This window comes from Aethalodelphis obliquidens, unplaced genomic scaffold (assembly GCF_003676395.1).
Source record: "Aethalodelphis obliquidens isolate GAN/ISIS:26980383/991018 unplaced genomic scaffold, ASM367639v1 scaffold113, whole genome shotgun sequence".
NCBI classification, from domain to species: Eukaryota; Metazoa; Chordata; class Mammalia; order Artiodactyla; family Delphinidae; genus Aethalodelphis; species Aethalodelphis obliquidens.
Window position 1 is genome coordinate 1,531,267 of NW_020838057.1, and position 21,985 is coordinate 1,553,251.

The 21,985-nt window shown below is 44.4% G+C and overlaps 2 protein-coding genes across 2 annotated transcripts; both read left to right on the top strand.

Moving 5' to 3' along the window:
- Positions 1-1,910: 1,910 nt before the first annotated feature.
- Positions 1,911-12,583, top strand: LOC113615253 (zinc finger protein 304-like). Its single transcript, XM_027097481.1, has 3 exons — positions 1,911-2,012; positions 7,012-7,138; positions 8,459-12,583. The coding sequence occupies exons 1-3, from the start codon at positions 1,998-2,000 to the stop codon at positions 10,096-10,098; spliced, it is 1,782 nt and encodes a 593-aa protein (XP_026953282.1). The 5' UTR covers positions 1,911-1,997; the 3' UTR covers positions 10,099-12,583.
- Positions 7,027-18,989, top strand: LOC113615146 (zinc finger protein 501-like). The gene is given in 4 exon segments (XM_027097217.1): positions 7,027-7,138; positions 13,991-14,095; positions 16,254-16,380; positions 17,716-18,989. Coding segments are annotated over 3 exon segments (1,410 nt in total). The 5' UTR covers positions 7,027-7,138; positions 13,991-14,086.
- Positions 18,990-21,985: the final 2,996 nt, after the last annotated feature.

Genomic DNA, 21,985 nt, shown 5'->3' on the forward strand with positions numbered 1-21,985 from the left:
TAATGAGTGTTGGTTAAGGAGGGAATAAATATGGTGGGACAGATACCTGTTTGTTTTTAGGCAAAGCTATCTGCTGTCTTTTCATGTCCCCTAAGGCTGTACTAAAAAATAAGATTTAAATATATAATGAATCGCAATTTAGAAAGCCATTTCCACAGGCTAGCCAAGTTTCCTGTGTAATTACGTGCTCTGCTTCATTCCCTCACTTCTCAGACTTCAATGTTCCTTCAGTCTTCACTGAGACCCTAACCTTGTTCACATGGCCAAGAGCTATTTCAGCAACCACTTTTTAAAAATTTTTTATTTCTTTATTTTTTTGAGGCACGCGGGCCTCTCACTGCCGTGGCCTCTCCCGTCGTGGAGCACAGGATCCGGACGCGCAGACCCAGTGGCCATGGCTCACGGGCCCAGCCGTTCCACGGCACGTGGGATCCTCCTGGACCAGGGCACGAACCTGTGTCCCCTGCATCAGCAGGCGGACTCCCAACCACTGTGCCATTAGGGAAGACCTAAGCAACCACTTTTGAGTAACTAAAATTATGGTCGATATCAGCACTTTCAACATTTCACAAATATTTTTCTGAGATAATCTCAAGTCTCCATGCATTGTCACTGCAATTGCAGGTGAAATTATATTGACTACCCAGCAAGGAAAGTAGATCATGTAGTCCAGTCCTTTATCTCTGGGTTCAGAGGCCCCCTTTCCAAATAAAGTATGACTGTGACCATAGAGTCACACTCCAGGCAGAAAGCAGCAAGTGGTAAGTCACTCTTCTTTTCAGTCAGGTAGAACTTGGCTTCTCAAAAAGAACTGGGGCTTCCCTGGTGGCACAGTGGTTAAGAATCCGCCTGCCAATGCAAGGGACACGGGTTCAAGCCCTGGTCCGGGAAGATCCCACATGCTGCAGAGCAACCAAGCCTGTGTGCCACAACTACTAAGCCTGCGCTCTAGAGCCCATGAACCACAACTACTGAGCCCGCGTGCCACAGCTACTGAAGCCTGCACACCTAGAGCTGGTGCTCTGAAACAAGAGAAGCCACTACAATGAGAAGCCCACACACCGCAGTGAAGACCCAACACAGCCATAAATAAATAAATAAATTTATACAATAAATAAATAAATAAATTAGAACTGAATATATATCAAAATGTGGAGTAAGAAGTATGTGTCGGTCACTGGATGGGACACCGTCACTGGCTCTACGTTTTTTGTGAGGGAACCAGAGACACAGCACGTGGTCCACCTGCTTTTGGCCACCCCACATTCCTTCTCTGTCTTGCCAGTCATGGCCGTGTCTGGAGCCTTTGCTCGCTTGACCCTGACCGAACACAGTGAAACTCTTAAGTTGAGTGTAAAGCTTCAGCCTGTATGTATTGGAAGTGCAATAAGACACTGTTTATTAGACCTTAAGTATGGCTGGATGCACTTTGTGTCTGAGCAACACCCAGGTATCATGTGCCCACTTGGTTTTGTAGGTTCGGGGAACATCTGAAATATTATGTCTCTGTACCTCTCTGTGATCAGCACAGACTACATTCCACGCAAATCTGGGTGCGTCCCCTTTAAGAAGTGTGAAACCCCGCCCTGGTACTGAGAGATTCTGGACACTCCTTCCCAGCAACTCTCTGGGTGAGGCGGAACTTTTCCGGAGGCGGGGAGTACCGCCCCTTGCTAGGGCCTGGAGCGCTGTGAACTACATTACCCGAAAGGCACTGCTCCTGAGCGTCGACCTAGAGGACCGCGTCTGAGCGGGTTTTCTGGCGTGGACGGCGGGCGACATTTTGTAAGCTCGGGTCTGTTCACCGGTGGTGAGCTTCGCAACACTGGGCCGGCGCGAGGTCAGGGAGGCTGGAGGGCGTTGTGCTGGCTGCTCTGAGGCGGGTCTGAGGCTCGGTGTGGGCGCCATCCGCATTGACTCTGTCTCGGGGCCGGGATAGGGACCGCAGGGCCTGGGCCCCTGCTTCGCCCACAAACTGTGCTGGAGGGGCCGCGCTGATGGATCCGATTCAGGTAAATGCTGCGCCCCCCGGGCCCTCAGCCAACTCTTCTTATTCTGCAGAATTTTTGTTCTTAGTAATATTCTCTTACAAGTGTCCTATATTTATATTTATTTGTCCCGCCAAACCTTGGCTTTCTGAATATTGAAATATTACCCGTGTAGAAAAAAATTGCAGAGAACTTCCCAGTGTAGTTGAATAAGCAGCTCTAAAATTGATATTCGGCCACTGCTCAAGTCAAGAAATGCGATATAAATAGGACCTCAGAAGCCGCCAGTGGGGTCCTTCAAAACGATTATCCCCATCCCCCAAAAGTTAAGGTACTGTCTGATGTTTTAAGTAAACTTTTCTTTTTTAAAAATTTATTTATTTATTCATTTTTGGCTGCATTGGGTCTTTGTTGCTGCGCGCGGGCTTTCTCTAGTTGCAGAGATGGGGGCTGCTCTTCGTTGCGGTGCGCGGGCCTCATTGCGGTGGCTTCTCTTGTTGTGGAGCACGGGCTCTAGGCACGTGGGCTTCAGTAGTTGTGACATGCGGTCTCAGTAGTTGTAGCGCACAGGCTTAGTTGCTCCGTGGCACGTGGGATCTTCTCGGACCAAGGCTCGAACCTGTGTCCCCTGCGTTGGCAGGCGGATTCTTAACCACTGCAATGCCAGGGAAGCCGCCTTCTTGCTATTCTTTTTTTTAAAAAATAAATTTATTTATTTATTTTTGGCTGTGTTGTGTCTTCGTTGTTACACGCAGACTTTCTCTAGTTGCGGCGAGCGGGGCCTACTTTTTGTTGCGGTGCGCAGGCTTCTCATTGGGTGGCTTCTCTTGTTGCGGAGCACGGACTCTAGGTGCGCGGGCTTCAGTAGTTATGGTGTATGGGCTTAGTTGCTCCGCAGCATGTGGGATCTTTCTGGACCAGGGCTCGAATCCGTATCCCATGCATTGGCAGGCAGATTCTTAACCACTGCGCCACCAGGGAAGCCCTTGCTATTCTTGATACTTTTGCCAACTACGTGGAAATTATTCCACGACTGTAGTTTACCTTCGCTCAATTGTTTTAAAACTTTTTATGAATGGAATCAAGTAAATATTATGATGTGTTTTCCTTCATTTGCAAAACATGGCGTGACTTTACTCATGTTTTTCATAGCTGTCCGTTAATTTTTATGTGTGTGTGCAGTATTCTTTACTATGGATATATGAGTAAAATGTCCTTTGAAATTCTGCTGTTGAAGGCTTTTTTTGTTTTGTTTTGTTTTGCTTTGTTTTTTGGTCTGCTTTCTGTATTTTTTTTAACATCTTTATTGGAGTATAATTGCTTTACAGTGGTGTGTGCTTTCTGTATTGATAAACATTGCTACTGTAGTCATATCTGCCATGTCTTCTGGGGTATATCAAGCATACATTTGTCTAGGGTATATGTTAAAATTATTATTGTATTTAAATGAACATTTCCACTTTTTGATCTTGTTTTCCTCCATGTTACTAATTTTAGCTTAGGTCTTTGAATGAGATGATTCTACTTAATCTATTCCATAGTTACATTTTTTAAAGGAATAGTTTATTTATTTATTTTGTCTGCACTGGGTCTTAGTCGCGGCACACAGGATCTTCATTGCGGCACGTGGACTCTTCCTTGTGGCATGTGGACTGTTATTTGTGGCATGTGGACTCCTTAGTTGTGACATGCAGAATTCTATGTTGTGGCATGTGAACTCTTAGTTGCGGCACACATGTGGGATCTAGTTCCTTGACCAGGGATCAAACCTGGGCCCCTGCATTGGGAGCGCTTTACCCACTGGACCACCAGGGAAGTCCCCCTTAGTTACATTTTGATACACACTTATTATGTATTACGTAAACTTACAGTCTTACATTGTACGTCCACTTAGAGAGTTTGTGCTTTTTCAGTGATTGTACTCATAATAATATATATTTTACTGTTAAGTTTTCTTACTCTGGTGGTATTGGAAGAGAAAATGATTAAGAAATATCTTGTTAAAATACTTGTTTGAAGGGGGACGAAGTGAATCATTGTGAGGGTAATAAGTTATAAGGCTTCAAATCCCTTTCAAGACGTTTAGAAAGCAAGAAGATATTTCCATAGAGGATGGAATAGAGGTCAGGTCCTATAGCTTGTTTCCTTTCTCTTAAGATTATTTTATTTTACTTTACTTTTACTTTACTTTTTTCCCCACCATGCTGCTTGTGGGATCTTACTTCCCAGACCAGGGATCAAACCTGTATCCTCGTCAGTGAAAGCACGGAGTCCTAATCACTGGTTTGCCAGGGAATTCCCCTCTCTTAAGTTTAAGTTATCAGAAATGACAACCGGTTATCCCAAACTGCTGAAGGGCAAGCACTTTTACTCTGATTCTAGCAACAAACCCTTTATCACAGATTCACTTTGGATGTGAAGCCAGTAAGTGGTAGTTCCATTCTCTATCACATGCGAAAAAAGCATTTAGGAAATTACAAATAATCTCTGAACATTTGTGGGGAAAAAAATGGATATATCAAAGAATAGGAATAAATGAAAAAAGTACATGTTCTTGAATCTTATTATGTAATGTTATAATAATTTCAAATCAGAACTTAATCTATGGATTATGTAAGTTGGAATTTTATATAAAACAATTTTTAACATAACCAAAGTAAAATTTGAAAAGGAAATATAAAAACTCCTTGTCAACTGTTATGGCCAACGACAAGCCACAAGAAGAGAAAAATGCGTTATTGGCAAGGGAGAGACAGAATAAGGGAATCAAATGCAAGTGTCAGAAATAGCTGTACATGAAATGAGTCTTAATTTTGATATTTGTGGCTTAGGGCTATAATAGTGTTATATATCCTGGCACAACCATTTCTTTGCCATGATCCTGTATTCTTTTTTCTCATTGGGCTCCAGTCACACTGTCCTCATAGATGGTAGTCAAACATGCCAGAGGTGACTCTGACAAAGAGTCTTTGCACTTGTGTTTTCCACTTCTGGAAAGTCTTTTCTCAAGATATCCTCATGACTTTATGGCACAACTCCAAAATACTTTCTGCCCTCTTTTACATGCTTTGTTTTTCCCTTAAGTATTTGCCTTTGCCTGAAATATTAAATGTTCACTCACTAATCTTCTTTTTTGTCTATTTTGCTGATGAGAATTAATATTACATGGCCCTAGTCTTCCCACAGATTCCACATTCAACAGAACCACTTATGAACACTGCACCAGTGAGTGTAGGTGTCCTGAAAGTATTTTGCTGTCACTCTTCCTGGACTTGGTGGCTGTAGACCCTAGAGAAACCCTCAGCCCAGGTTTCCAAGTCCAGGCCAGAGGTTATATGGACAGATTCCCACTTTTAGCAGCCGGTGGACTAGGATGTGAAAGGTTGTCTTAGGTACGGGGGTAGTACGTACAAATGTTTGAGGATGAGATTGAGATGGGAGTGTTTTAGGACTTGTAGGTCTCTGTTAATGTCTGGTGAGAACAGAGAACAAGGGGGCCAGAGTCAGGCCTAGGATGGTAGCCTGAGAAGTTGGGTTTTTGTTCTGAGAATGATGGCAGATATGGAATTTTTGGAACAGGGGGGAGAAGTGATGTGACTTAGGTTTTAAGAGGTTACCTCTGGCTGCAGTGTGCACAGCAGATTCGGGGGAAGGAAGACAAGGAGATAATCAAGGAGGCTCTTGTAATCATCTAGAAGCACATTTGTTGTGCCTGGACGAGAGTGACAGATGTAGAGGTAAGAAATACTTGGCTTCTGGATTTGTTTCTTAAGTAGAGGTGGACCAGATTTTCTAATGTGGAGGGCTCACAGATGACTCCAAAAGTTCTTTTCCCTTTGCATCTGGAAGGGGGTATGTGCCATGAACTGGGATGGGGAAGTCAGTGGTAGGAGTCATTTTCAGTGAGAATATTAGGAATTGGCTTTTGGTTGTGTTGAGTCTCAAAAGTTCCATTGACTCCCAGGTATAGGAGACAACTGGCTGAACATGCAGCACTAGAGTGCTGGGGGAGGCTTCAGGATGCCCTTATGGTACAAAGGAAGAGACTTGGGTTGTCAGAAAGAACTACAAGAGCAGTGAACATCAACGGTAAGGTGGGGGTAGGGAAAGTCCAGCGGGTGGCCCAGGTTTTTATGGGGGAGTGGCCATGAAATTAATGCAGAGGGAAAGCTGTAATGGAGGTGAAGTGATAGCAAAGTCAGGCTGGTGCTTATTTCTCCTCCTATGCACTGACCAGACTTTTGTGGTGGAACTTGGGAAGTTTCTGTCACAATGTCAGATGAGTTTTACCTAAGGTGTGTCAAGTGGGTGTGGATTTTGAATGGGTGTTATACGGACAAAGATTGTAACTGTTGAAGAGACATAACTTGCAATATAAAAGTGGAACCTGACCAGGCGTATTTAGATCTGCATGTTTTGACTGAGGTTAAAGTTAGGAACAAGGCCTGGTGGGGAAGCATTCAGAACAGGGCTGGGGAACCGCCAGTGGAGAGTTGGGGTATGGTGGGATCCTGTTGCATTGGCAGGAACTTTCTGATGCTGCGTGCATAAGGGTATGTGAGGAGGCAGGAGACATGCCAATTTTGTGGACCAGGTGGTGGTGATGGGTATCAGATGTATGAGGAGTTAGCCAGTGAGTAATACGCATGTGGAGAAGGTGTGTGACCAAATTGCCCCAGAGCCCTCATACCAGGAGTTTAACAGAGAATGATGAGCCCAAGTTTGTTTGTGTCTGGGAGACATGATCCTGGGGACTCTCAGGCTGTTGTCTTGCAGGAGAGGGAGGGAGACATGCATACCAGGCTCACAGCTTAGATGGCATCTGTCTGCCCACCTACCTACCTGTTGTTGCTGAGAGTTGTACCTAGTGCTCAAGGAAGTATGAAGAGTTATTAGGTACCAGTGCCCTCTAAGTTAGGGAGCTGGGGAGGATGATGAACCCAGAGTGAGTATGGGTTAGGGGTACTTATGGGGTCCTGGGGAGAGAGGCTGCTTATGTACACATCTGTCCCCATCATCACAGGGCTCTGTGACCTTTGAGGACGTGGCTGTGTACTTTTCCCAGGAGGAATGGAGGCTTCTTGATGAGGCCCAGAGACTCCTGTACCGTGATGTGATCCTGGAGACCTTTGCACTTGTTGCATCATTGGGTAAGGCCCTCACACCTATCCCAGCATCCTGGGCAGGTCTCTGCCTTTCCCCTTTTTTCCAAGGACAACTGTTCTTTTCACAGCTAGACAGTGACCACATCTCTATTACTGCTTCCTTGTCAGCTGTGCTGTGGGTGCCAAGGCTGAGTGAGTGTATATACAATCTCCTTTCAGAAGTATCCCCAATACCAGATGCTCTGAAGGTTTTTCAGCGAAGGTTTTCTGGGTCAAATGACTTGGAATTAGTTCAATGGGTTCCATTAGTCTCAGCCACTCCCTGTTAAGTTGACTCTGTAGACCCATACACCACCATGCTCCAGGCTGTGCCCTCTAGCTAACATTTCCTGGGGTCTCACTATTTCAGGAATTGTTGGGACTCAATGTGGTAACTGTTTGTGGGGTCCACTTGGCTGTTGCTGTGAGACCTTCCTCAAAGATTTTTTTTGTGATATTATTTTTCTTTCCTGAGGTTGTTTTGGGATTGGTTCCCTCTGGGCCAGTACTGAGCTGTCGTGTCTTTCACTTAGGACTTGCATTTTCTAGATCCCATGTTGTTTTCCAGTTCGAGCTGGGAGATGAACCCTGGGTACATGACAGAGTGGACATGACTCCAGGCACAGCTAGAGAGACCCAAAGTGGGACCCACATTGGTGATTGGCATCAGGAGGAGGAAGTGATATCATGGCTGGGTTCAGATCATATCAGGAACACGTCCTGTGCCCCACAATGTTTTAGGACCAAGGCCAGTGACTGTGTACCTCATTTCTATCTTTCCTACCTATTCTTGATACTTTGCTCCTTCTGTCATTTCAACTCTGAATCTGAACCCAGGATTATCCCTCACCTCTCTGTCTTCCACTCTTTATTGGTCTTCTCCATCATCACTCTGATGTGCTCTCCAATATTGGCCTACATTAACATGTCATGAGTTCCCCCCGTATCCTTAAAATAGTCCTTGAACACTACCTACTCAGTGACAGTCAGATTTTCCTGAGCCTGGACAAACATTTCCACACAGCACATGTGGCACCAGCAGCCAAGGCCCTGGTGAAAACCACTCCCAGAGGAGTGAGTTGTGGACCCCAGCTCCTTTGTGTGTTCCACTCCATCCTGTGTCTTTCACCTGGTGTGTCATCCATGTTCTGTGACATGTAGAGGCCCAATACTGCACAGCAGTCCTTTCATAACCTGCCCCAGCTCTCTTGTCCTGAAAATAGTCCCATGGATTTATTCGTTTCTATGTCAGCCGCATATTTGTAATGGGGCTGCATCCTTCTACCAAAATCTACATGAAGTTCACCCACATTTCTCTGCTTTCAGGGTATTGGCATAGAGCAGAGGATGAGGAGACACCTTCTGAGCAGAAAGTTTCTGTAGAAGTGCCACAAATAAATACTTCAAAGACAGACCTGTCCACCCTGAAGTCCTATCCCTGGCAGAGGTTCTGCCTGTACTTAGAAGGAGGTTTGCATCTAGCTGAGGACCTTGGCACAAACCATGGTCAGAAACTGTGTGGGGCAGGTGTGAACTTTCACCAGCACAGTGGAGAGGAACTCTTTAGAAGACATGTGGGTAAGACCTTTATGAAGAGCCACACAGTCCATGCATACAAGAAGTCTTTCACATGCCAGGAGCCTGGGAAGGATTTCCCTGGTACCTCTGGCCTTCTCCAGCAGCAGGTCACTTCACCAAAAGACACCAAGTGTGTAGAGGCCTCTCACAATGGACAAAGGCAGTATAAATGCCACGAATGTGGGAAAGCCTTCTGCCGGAAGTCTAGGCTTGCTCAGCACCAGAGAGTCCACACTGGAGAGAGACCTTATGAATGTGATGAATGTGGGAAAGCCTTTGGCTGTAAATACATACTTGTTCAGCACTGGAGTGTCCACACTAGAGAAAAGCCTTATGGGTGCAGCGAATGTGGGAAAGCTTTTAGCGACAAACACACACTTGTTCGGCACCAGCAAATTCACACTGGAGAAAGGCCTTACAAATGCAGTGAATGTGAGAAAGCCTTCTGTCGCAAATACAGACTTGCTCAGCACCAGAGAGTCCACACTGGAGAGAGGCCTTATGAGTGCTGCGAATGTGGGAAAACCTTCACCCGTAAACCCATACTATTTAAGCACCAGAGAATCCACACTGGAGAAAGGCCTTATAAGTGCAGTGAATGTGGTAAAGTCTTTAGATGCAACTCCAGCCTCATTACTCATAGAAGAATTCACACAGGGGAAAGGCCTTATGAGTGTAGAGAATGTGGGAAGTTCTTTAGCCAAAGCTCTCAACTTATTGTGCACCAGAGAATTCACACTGGAGCCAAGCCTTATGAGTGCAGTGAATGTGGGAAAACCTTCACCACTAAAAGCAAACTTGTTCAGCACCAGAGAGTCCACACAGGAGAAAGGCCTTATGAATGTGGAGAATGCAAGAGAGCCTTCAGCTGTAAACGCATGCTTGTTCAGCACCAGAGAATCCACACTGGAGAGAGGCCTTATGAGTGCAGTGAATGTGGGAAAGTCTTTAGGTACATCTCCAGCCTCATTAAACATAGAAGAATTCACACTGGGGAAAGGCCTTATGAGTGTAGTGAATGTGGAAAGTTCTTTAGGCAAAGCTCCCACCTTAAAGTCCACCAGAGAATTCACACTATAGCAAACACTTATGAGTGTAGTGAATGTGGGAAACATTTTAGCCAAAACTCTACTCTCATTTTGCACCAGAGAGTTCACACTGGAGCAAAGGCTTATAAGTGCAGTGAATGTGGGAAACGTTTTAGCCAAAGCTCTACTCTTATTAAGCACCAGAGTTCACATTGGAGAAAAACCACGAGTGCACTAAATGTGGTGATTTCTTCAGCCAAAACTCCCAGCTTACTCAACACCAAAAAGTTCATGCTACAGAAAGGCATCGCCAGTACAGGAAATGTGGAAAATTTTTCTGTCAAAGTCTACTCTGACTGAGCACCAGAAACTTAACAGCCAAGATGGACCCTATGAGTGCAGTGAATGTAAGAAAGCTTTCAGCTGAAGGTCTAACCTCATTCGTCACCAGAAAGTTCCTACTGGAGAAAGGCCTTCAAATGAGATGAGGAGAGCAGCGAATAAGCTGTCTTCTTAGTTAATACATCATACTGAATAGGCTCTGTGAGGGAGTCATCAACTGGAAGTTGAATGCCATACATATAAACAGCTCTAGTGTGCAGATTGCCTATGAGTACAGGGAGCTTTTAAGTAGCTATGCTGTACTTTCTGACTTAATGTCACTGTGAGTTTCTTACATCACCCAAGTGGTAGATCCCCATTCTTGGCACCAGCCACCTCAGTGTGATCAGGGTACGTAGATCTTTGTGCTCTCTTATCCCCTTAGAAATGCATGAATAGCCTGAGCACTTGGGTGTTATTCTCTTTGGTCCTGCCAGGACCAAAGCAGCTTTGACCAATGGAATCCAGTCTCAGTTCTGCTGGTGGCTCACAACTTATTTGGTGGCATTGTCTCATATCATGCTCAGGATAGGTTTTTCAAGGTCTAAGTCACTCTGTTTGGGAACTGTTTGCCTCAGTTTGCTCCACTCTATACCATAATGAAGACTATTTAAGCCACCTTTCATCTTGGGGTTTGTTCACTTTCAGACTGGTGTTGAGAACCAAATTGGACTCTCAGGATGATGAGGAACTGGTTTTGTGAGTGTTCCAAACTTCTTATACCTCAATGAGGATAGTATCATGGCAGAGAATAGTTTTCACTCCAGTTTTGGTCCAATCTGTTGTCCAAGGCCTCCTACGGTAGACTGCAGGGTTCTGTGGGACTAATGTTGAATTCTGGATGTCAGAATTTTTGGCGGGTCCTGAGGTCACCTGAGATGAGGACAGTTGTGAGAACCACCAGTGATTTTTGGAGCAACATGAATGGTTCTCTTTTTCACATGGGATATCATGTCATGCCCCCAGTACTGTTCAAGAGAAGAAATTCTCTAGGTCCAGCTGGAAAAGAGCCATGTGCCATAATGTGCCCAAAGTGGTAGGCTGGTGTTCCTGAGTGTTATATTACAGGCATCAGGTGGGAACCATATTTCATACAGAAACACTCATGGAATTAATAGGGACTGAGAGACAAGCAAACAAGAAGGGATGAGCCTTTTCTAAAGTTTCATCCACAAATATTCCAGTGACTCTGTCGCTTTAGGATAAAGTGTTTGAAGACATTCTCAGGAGTTCCAGAGCTGTTCCTCTCCTCCTGAGCCCCTAGTCAGTGTCAGATTGAATAATGTAAAGGTTTTAGGAATCAGCATCTGCAAACAATTTATCTCAAGGCCATTGCTGCACAGTGAAAACAGTGAGGAATGAGAGTGGAAATTGTGTAGTCCAGGCATGTGAATTTTAGTACCCAGGCAGAGTTCCTGGATAACTTAAGTGGAAAGAACTTTCACTGCTCACAAGTCTTCTTTGCTACTGCTACAGATTCCCTCCCATGGGCAAGGGGATGTGATGGGGTTAATGTGAGGTTGCCAGAGTTCTACTGAAAAGGAGATTCAGCAAAGAGATTAAGATTTTTATTTGAAGCCAATTTCTATTGAAATTTAATTAGCTGTATAGTTGGTATGCACTGAACAGAACATACCTAAAATGCACAGCTTGGTAAGTTTTAGTACTTGTAAAGCCACGGAACCATCATAATAACAAACATCTGTCACTGCCATATCTACTTTCTGACATCTCTCTCAGGGCTTTCAGGCAACTACTATTGACTGACTTTTCTCTCATTTCAATTAGTCAGTGTTTTCTAGACTTTTAATATTATTGGAGCCTTAATGTTTACTTTTGTGTTTGTCTTTTTTTATCTCCATGCATAGTTACTTTGAGAATCATCTAAGTTGCCGATGTGAATAATTCACTTTTTTCATGATAATATACTGTTTGGATATACCATTACTTCACTGGTATTGATCTGTTAAAGGATGGCGTTTTGTGGTTTCCAGTTTGTCTCACAGATAAGCTTACTATTAGCGTACATAAAATCCTTTATATGAGCACATGGTTTCATTCTAAAATGAATGACTGTACCCAAATGCATTCCCATTGACAGTATGGGAACATTCCAGTTCCCCTGTGTTCCTCACCAGTACTTGGTTGGTATGGTCAGTAGTTTGAATATTTCCTGTTTTAAAAGCATGGAGACATATCTCACTGTGGTGTGATTGCATTTCCCTAATGATTCATGATGTTGAACATTTTTGTGTTCATTTGCTAAGTGTATATCTTCTTTGACAAAATGTCTGCTTTCTTATTAGTAACTGAGAAGTTAATAAATGTGTTGGAATTTGACTTTTCTTCGGTGACTTTGCTGGGTGGAATAGGTATTTGTACTCAACATTATTACTATGTATACTCATTATTAAGATACTTCTATTACTTTAAGCCTAGACACTTAATAAAAAAGCCAACCGACCCTTCATTGTTGTGTGTGCCAATTTCCCTGGTATGAATACTCCAAATGTGGGCAATTTCAAACTGTGTGTATGAGGTTATTACTGAACCGGAGGCACAGCAAGCCAAACTCTGAGATGCCAAGGTTTGCTGGGGAGTATTTCATTCACAAGGCAGACAAGTGAGAACACAGAAGAACAATTCTCAGATCCACCCTCCCGGTGGCAAGGTGCCTGTGATATTTAGGGGATAAAGAGGCAGGGTGGTCTTAAGTGTGGGGAAAGGCCAATCAGAGTTAGAGAAAAGCGAGGTAATTGGTGTGTACAGGTGTGTTTCATTACATGCTTCTTCACGATGCATGTTTAGAAGTGGTGTCCATAAGTGGACAACGTCACTGGCTCTACTCTTTTCTGAGGGAGCCAGAGAAGCAACAAATTGTCCCCCTGCTTCTGGCCGCCCCACATTCCTCCTTTGTGTTGTCCACCATGGCCCTGTCTGGATCCTGACCTAACACAGTGAAACTCATAAATTGAGTCTACAGCTTTAGCCTACATCCATTGGAAGAGCAATAATACAGCGTTAATTAGACCCCAGCTATGGATGGATGCACTTTGTGTCTGAGTGACAACCTGGTATCATCTGCCCATTTGGTTTTGTAGGTTTGGGGAACAACTCATATATTATGTCCGTGTACCTCTCTGTGATCATCAAAGACTACATGAAAATCTGGTGTGTCCCTTTTAAGAAGCGTGAAACCTCGCCCCCTTCCTCAGAGCCTCACTCCCAGCAACCCTGGCGGAGAGGCGGCACCTTTCCTGGAGGAGGGGAGCACCGCCCCTTGCCAGGTCCTGGAGGCCTGTGAACTACATTACCCTGAAGGCTCTGCGCCCGTTCTTCGGCGCCCCTGGACCAATAAAGGCTCAGTAAAGAGGCACTTCCGAGCTAGTGGACTGCGTCTGGGCGGCTTTTCCGGCGTCTGCCGTGGTCGTCATTTTGTAAACTCGGATGTGTTCAAAGGTTAGCAACGCAGGGCCGGCCCGAGGTCAGGGAGTCAGGAAGGAACTGTGCCCGCTGCTCTGAGCTTAGTCTGAGGCTCGGCGTGGTTGCTCTTTGGCCTGACTCTCTCCCGGGTCCGGAAGGGGCGTCCGTGCTCGGGCCCCACCTTCGCCCACAAACTCTAGCGACGGCGACAGCCCAGCTGTGTCGGATTCAGGTAAATGCTGCGTCATCCGGGCCTCACCCAACTCTTCTCATTCAGCAGTGTTTTATTTTATCTGTGTTCTCTTACCAGTGTTCTATAGTTATTTTTATTCCCCAAAACCTTGGTTTTCCGGATTTTCAAATATGACCTGCGTGGAAAAAGAAAATTGCAGAGAACTTCAATGTGCAGTTCAGTAAGCTCTAAAACTAATATCCGTTCACCACTCAGGTCAAAAAATGCGATATAAATAGGACCCCCAGAAGCCGCTTGCGGGGTTCTTCCAAAACAATTATCCGCATCCCCCCAAAATGAACGTACTGGCTGATGTTTCAAGTAAGCATTTTCTTTCTTTTCTTGATAGTTTTGCCAACCATGTGGGAAATATTTGATGATTCTAGTTTTGCACGCTTGTTTTAAAATTTTTTATGAATTGAATCATGTAAGAATTCTGTGTTTTTCTTCATTTGCACAATATGGTGTTATTTTACCCATGTTTTTCGTGAGTATCCATTCATTTTTCTTTCTATGAAGTATTTTATAGATATTACTATATGATTAAAATGTTTTTATAGATCCTCTTCTTAAAGGCTTTTCTTTGTTTATGGTTTTTGGTTTGCTTTTTTGTTTGGTCTACTTTCGTATTTATAAACTTCGTACTGCAGTCATATCTGCTATGTGTTCTGGGATATATAAAGAATGCACTTGTCTAGCGTGTATATTAAAGTTACTATTATATTTAAATGAACATTTCCACTTTTTGATCTTTTTTAGCTTCAAGTTACTAATTTTAACTTAGTTCTTTGAATGAGATGATTATACTTAGTCTTAATCTATCCCATAGTTGTATTTTCATACACACTCATTGTGCATTAGGTAAACTTAACAGTTTTACAGTATACAGGCACTTAGAGGGTTTTTGCTTTTTCAGTGATTTTACTCTTCTAATAGTATTTATTCTACTGGTACATCATTGTTCTCTGGTGGTATTGGAAGAGAAAATGATTAAGACATCTTGTTAAAATCCTTTTTTGGAGGGGGATATAATGAATCATGGTAAGGTTAAAAAGTTATAATGCTGGGAATCCCTATCAGGATGTTTAGAACTCAAGAACCCATGTTTATATAATGAGGGTGCAGTAAAGGTCAGGTCCTGTAGATTGTTTCCTTTGTCTTAAGTTTAAAGAGTTATCAATGATGTCCAGTTATCTCAAACTACTCTGATTCTAGCCACAACCTCTTTATCACAAATTAATTTTCTGGTGTCATTTCCTTCTTGTTGCTCCCTCTCTCTCCCTCTTTTTTTGGCTGTACCATGCGGCTTGCAGGGATCTTAGTTCCGTGACCAGTAATCATACCCTTGCCCATGGCAGTGAAAACACCAGGTGAACTGGGTTTCAGCCATGTTGAGTCTCAGATGTTCCAGTGACTCCCAAATATAGGAGAAAAGTGAACAGCTGAACATGCAGTGCTAGAGTGCTGGGGAAGGCTTCAGGATGCCATTAGGCAACAAGGGAAGAGAGGCAGGCTGTCACAAAGACAGACAAGAGGAGTGATCATCAGCGGGAAGGTAGGGGGTAGGGAAAGTGCAGCAGGTGGCCCAGGTTTTTATGGGAGATTGGCCATGAAATTGATGCAGAGGTAAGGCAGAAATGGAGGTGAAGTAATAGCAAAGTCAGGCTTGTTCTTATTTCTTTTCCTATGCACTCACCAGGATTTTGTGGTAGAACTTGGGGAGTTTGTCACAACGTCAGATGAGTTTACCTAAGGTGTGTCAAGTGGGTGTGGATTTTGAATGGGTGTTATATGGGCAAAGATTGTAACTGGTGAAGAGACATAATGTGCTATATGGAAATGAACATGACCAGGCGTATTTAGATCTGCATTTTGTGACTGAGGTAGAAGTCATGAATGAGGCCTAGTGGAAAAGCCTTCAGAAGAGGGCTGGGGAACCGGCAGTGGATAGTTGGGGTACAGTGGGATCCTGTTGCTTTGGCAGGCACTTTCTGATGCCATGTGCAGAAGGGTATGTGAGGAGGCAGGAGACATGCCAATTTTGTGGGCCGGGTGGTGGTGATGGGTATCAGATGTATGAGGAGGTCCACTGAGTAATATGCATGTGGGGAAGGTGTATGAAGTAATTGCCCCAGGCCCTAGTACTAGGAGTATAAGAGAGAAGGATGGGGCTAAGTTTGCTTGTGTCTGGGAGACATGATAGTGGGTACACTCAGGCTGTTGTCTTGGAGGAAAGGGAAAGGGCCCTGCATACCAGGCTCACAGATTGCATGGTATCTCTCTGTCCACCTGCCTGTTGTTGCTCAGGGTTGTACATACTGATCAAGGAAGCATGAAGAGTTACTGGGCCCCACTGCCCTCTAAGTCACAGAGCTGGGGTGGATGGTGAACCCAGAGTGAGTACAGGCTGGGGTTAAAAGTACTTATGGGGTCCTGGGGAGAGAGGCTGCTTATGTACAAATCTGTCCCATCATCACAGGGCCCTGTGACCTTTGAGGACGTGGCTGTGTACTTTTCCCAGGAGGAATGGAAGCTTCTTGATGAGGCCCAGAGACTCCTGTACCATGATGTGTTGCTGGAGACCTTTGTACTTGTTGCGTCATTGGGTAAGACCCTCACACCTATCCCAGAATCCTGAGCTGCTCCCTGCCTTTCTTTCTTTTTCCAAGGGGAAGTCTGCTCTTTTCACAGCTAGACAGTGGGCACATCTCTATTAATGCTTCCTTGTCATCTGTGCTGTAAGTGCCAAGGCTGGGTGAGTGTGTAGATTGCCTCCTTTCACAAGGAGCCCCAATACCACCTGCTCTGAGGTTTGTTCAGTGAAGATTTTCTGCTTCAAAAACTTGGAATTTATTCAGTGGGTTCCATAATTCTCAGCCACTTCCAGGTACGTTGACTCTATAGGCTCATGCCATCTCTGTGCTCCAGCTTCTGTCCTCTTTTAGGTGACATTTCCTGGGTGCTGAGTGTACCAGGCATTGTTGTGAGCCAACATGGTCACTATTTGTGGGGTCCACTAGGCTGTTTCTATGATACCCTCCTCAACGAGTATTTTTGTGACATTATTTTTCTTTCCTTAGGTTTTTTTTGGGGGATTGGTTGTTCCCCTGGCCAGTACTGACCACTCACCTGTGCTATCTTTCCCTCAGAAGTTGCATCTTCTAGGTTCCATGTTGTTCTCCAACTGGAGCTGGGAGGAGAACCCTGGGTACGTGACAGAGTGGACATGACTCCAACCCCAGCTAGGGGGGTTCAAAGTGGGCCTGGCCCTGGTGATTGGCATCAGGGGGAGGAAGTAATACCATGGCTGGGTTCAGATCATATCAGGCACATGTCCTGTGCTGAACACTGTTTTGGTGCCAAGGACAGTGACTGTTTTTCTCATATCTATCTTTCCTACCCATTCATGATACTTTGCTCCTTCTTTCATTTCTACCCTTTCAACCCAGGATTACCCCTCACCTCTCTGTCTTCCACTCCTTATTGGACCTCTCCATCCTCACTCTGCTGTGCTCTCCAATATTGGCCTACACTTAATGTGTCATGAGGTCTGCACCTATTTATAAAATACTCCTTTTATACCAGCTACTCAGTGACAGTCGGATTTTCCTGGTCCAGGATACAGCTTTCCACACAGCACACAAATGTCACCAGCAACCAAGGCCTGTCAAAACTGTTTCCGGAAGAGTGAGTTGTGGACCCGGGCTCCTCCGTGAGCTCCCACCACCCTTGTGTCTTTTGCCTGGTTAGTCCTCCCTGTTCTGTGACATGGAGAGGCACAGTGCTGCACAGAGGCCCTTTCCTTAATATGCTGCCAGCTCCCTTGTCCAGAAAATAGTCCCATGGATTTATTTCTTGGTACATCACACACATATTTGTGATGGGGCCGCCTCCTTCTTCCAAAATCTACATGAAGTTCATCCATATGTCTGTGCTTTCAGGTTGTTGGCATGGAGCAGAGCACAAGGAGATAACTTCTGAGCAGAATGTTTCTATAGAAGTGCCACAAATAAATACTTCAAAGACAGACCTGTCCATCCGGAAGTCCTATCCCTGGGAGAGGTGCTGCCTGGCCTTAGACAGTAGTTTGTGTGTAGCTGAAGACCTGGGAACAATTCCTGGCCAGAAACTGTGTGTGTCAGATGTGAAATTTCACCAGCACAGTGGAGGGAAACTCTTTAGAAGAGACATGGGTAAGACCTTTATGAGGAGCCACATAGTCCATGCATCCAAGAACTCTTTCACATGCCAGGAGGCTGGGAAGGATTTCCCTGGTAGCTCTAGCCTTCTCCAGCCACAGGTCACTCCACAAAAGGAAGCCAAGTGTGCAGAGGCCTTTCACAATGGACATAGCCTCTATAAATACTATCTATGTGAGAAAGCCTTCAGCTGCAAACACAAACTGGCTCATCACCCGAGTGTTCACACTGGAAAGAGGCCTTACGAATGCAGTGAATGTGGGAAAACCTTCAGCTTTAAAGGGATACTTGTTAAGCACCAGAGAATCCACACTAGAGAAAGGCCTTATGAGTGCTGTGAGTGTGGGAAAGCCTTCAGCTGGAAAAGCTCACTTGTTCAGCACCAGAGAGTCCACACCAGAGAATGGCCTTATAAGTGCAGCGAATGTGGGAAAGCTTACAAACACAAAAATTCACTTGTTAAGCACCAGAGAGTCCACACTGGAGAATGGCCTTATAAGTGCAGTGAATGTGGAAAAGCCTTCAGACACAAAAAGTCACTTGTTCACCAGAGAGTCCACACTGGAGAATGGTCTTATAAGTGCAGTGAATGTGGGAAAGCCTTCAGACACAAAAAGTCATTTGTTGAGCACCAGAGACTCCATGTTGGAGAACTGCTTTATAAGTGCTGTGAATGTGGGAAAGCCTTTATTTCTAAAGTAAACCTTTGTCGTCACCAGAGAGTCCACACTGGAGAAAGGCCTTATGAATGCAGTGAATGTGGAAAAACCTTCATTTATAAAGACAGTCTTGTTCGGCACTGGAGAGTCCACACTGGAGAAAGGCCTTATGAGTGCAGTGAATGTGGAAAAGCCTTTAGCCGCAAAGACTCACTTGTTAAGCACCAGAGAGTCCACAGTGGAAAATAGCCTTATAAGTGTAGTGAATGTGGGAAAACTTTTTTTAAAAAAATATTTATTGTTTGGTTGATTGATTTAGCTGTGCTGGGTCTTAGTTGCAGCACCCTGGATCTTTGATCTTTTTTGCGGCATGCAGGATCTTTAGTTGAGGCGTCTTTAGTTGAAGCCCCTGGGAAAACTTTTAAATAGTGACCCACTCACACTTGTTTGGCACCAGTGAATTCATATTGGAGAAAGGCCTCATGAGTGCAGTGAAAGGGGAAGTTCTTTAGCCAAATCTCCAACCTTATTGTACACCAGAGAATTCACACTGGCACAAAGACTTCTGAGGGCAGTGAGTGTGGGAAGTGATTTAGCCAAACTGCTCTCGTTTTACACAAGAGAGTTTACACTGGGGAAAGGCCTTATAAGTGCATTGAATATGGGAAACATTTTAGTCAATACTCCACTGTCATTAAGCACCAGAGTTCACACTGGAGAAAAACCATATGAGTGCACTGTATGTGGAGGATTCTTCAGCCAAAACTCCCAGCTTACTCAACACTGAAAAGCTCATGCTACAGAAAGGTATCGCCGGTACAGCAAATGTGGAAAATTTTTCTGTCAGAGTCTGCTCTGACTGAGCACCAGAAACTTAACAGTCCAGATGGATCCTGTGAGCACAGTGAATGTAAGAAAGCTTTCAACTGAAGGTCTAACCTCATTCATCACCAGAAAGTTCCTACTGGAGAAAGACCTTCAAATGAGGTGAGGAGAGCAGTGAATGAGCTGTCTCCTTAGTTAATACATCATACTAAGTAGGCTCTGTGAGGGACTCATCATCTGGAAGTTGAATGCCATACATCTGAACAGCCCTAGCGTGCAGATTGCCTGTAAGTTCCAGGTTCATAGGAAGCTTTTAAGGAGCTATGCTCTACTTCTGACCTGTGCAGGGCCCTTGCCATATTTAATGTCACTGTGAGTTTCTTATCTCTACTAAGTGGCAGATCCCAATACTGGAATCAGTCACCTCAGTGATCAGGGTAGGTTGGCTTTTGTGCTCTCCTATCCCTTGTAGAAAAGCATGGATACCCTGAGCACTTGGGTTTTGTCATTCTCTTAGTTCCTGTCAACTGCCTATGACAGGACCAAAGCAGCTTTGATCATGGGGATCCAGTCCATTTTCTCCTGGTGGCTCACAGTGGTTTGCCTTCTTTGGTGGCATTGTCTAATACCATGTTAATGGTGGATTTTATTTAGGTCCAAGTCACCCTGTTTGGGAATTATCTGCCTCAGTTTTTCTGCTCTATGCCATAATAAAAACTATTATTTAAGCCACCTTTCATCTTGGGCTTTGTCCACTGTTAGACTGATGTTGAGAAGCAAATTGGACTCTCAGGATGAAGAGGAGCAGGTTTTGTGGGTGTTCCAAAGTTTGTATACCTCACTGGGGATAGTATCATGGTGGAGAATAGTTTTCACTAATTTTAATTGTTGTTGAAGCTTTCCTGGGGTAGACTGCAGGGCTCTGTGGGACTAATGTTGTGACCTGGATGTTAGAATCTTTGGTGGGTCCCGAGGTCACCCTGAGATGAGGACAGTTGTATGAACCACCAGTGTTTTTTGGAGCTGCATAAGTTCTCTTTTTTCACATGGAATGTCACATCATGACCTCAGTACTGTTCAAGAGAAGAATTTCTCTAGGTCCAGCTGGAGAAGAGCCGTGTGCCATAATGTCCACGTGTGCTATGATGTCCGCAATGTGGTAAGCTGGTGTTCATGACTGTTAGATTACAGATATCAGGAGGGAACCATATTTGGTACAGAAACACTGGGAATTAATAGGATGTGAGAGACTAGCAACAAGAAGGGATGAGCCTTTTCTAAAGCTGCATCCACGAATGTTCCCATGACTGGCTGTTTAGGATAAGGTTTTTGCAGAAATTCTCAGGAGCTACAGAGCTATTTCTCTCCCCCTGAGCCCCCAGTCTGTGTCAGACTGAATAACGTAAAGGTTTTAGGATTCCTATAGCATCTGCAAATTTTTTCTCTGAAGTCCACTGCTGCACAGTGAAGACAATGGGGAATGAGAGTGGAAATCATGTAGTTCAGGCATGTGAATTTTAGGACCCAGGCAGAGTTCCTGGATAACTTAAGTGGAAACATGTTTTATTGCTTGCAAGTCTTCATTGCTGTTGTGACAGAATCCCCTCATGAGAGTAGGAGAGGTGATGGAATTGAGCTGTGGTTGCCACAGTTTTACTGAAAAGAGATTCAGAAAAGAAGTTCAGATTTTTATGTGAAACCAATTCCTATTACAATTTAATTGAGCTGTATAGTTTGTATGCATTGAAATGAACATACCTAAAATGTACAGCTTGGTAAATTTTAATACTTCTAAAGCCATGGAATCATCATCATAATAACAAACATCCATCATTCCCATATCAGCTTCTGACATCTCTCCCAGGACTCTCAGGTAGCTAGTATTGATTTACTTTTTTTTTTTTTCCCCCAGCTATGCTGCACAGCTTGTGTGATCTTAGTTCCCCAACCAGGGATTATACCTTGGCTGTGGCAGTGAAAGCACAGATTTCCAATCCCTGGACTGCCAGGGAAGTCCTTTGATTTACTTTTTTCCCATTCAATTAGGTAGTGTTTTCTAGACTTTTAATATCACTGTGATCTTTTTTTTTTTTTTTTTTTGCAGTACGCGGGCCTCTCACTGTTGTGGCCTCTCCCGTTGCGGAGCACAGGCTCCGGACGCACAGGCTCAGCAGCCATGGCTCATGGGCCCAGCCGCTTCACGGCATGTGGGATCTTCCCGGACCGGGGCATGAACCCGTGTCCCCTGCATCAGCAGGCGGACTCTCAACCACTGCGCCACCAGGGAAGCCCCCATCACTGTGATCTTAATGTTTACTTTTGTATTTGTTTTCTTCTTTAACGATGCATAATTATATTGAGAATCATCTAATTTGTCTACATGAAGAGATCATTTTTTAAATATCTGAAAAATGTACTGTTTAAATATGCCAACATTTGACTGTTTATCCATTTCTCTGTTAAAGGATGAGGTTTTGTGGTTTGTTTCCAGTTTGGCTATCACAGATAAGCTTACTATGAATGTGTAC

Bases quoted from the DNA above. Each gene is read 5' to 3' on its own strand.
- LOC113615253 (XM_027097481.1), top strand. The intron at 7,139-8,458 runs GTAAGGCCCTCA...CTCTGCTTTCAG, and splicing joins TGCACTTGTTGCATCATTGG to GGTATTGGCATAGAGCAGAG.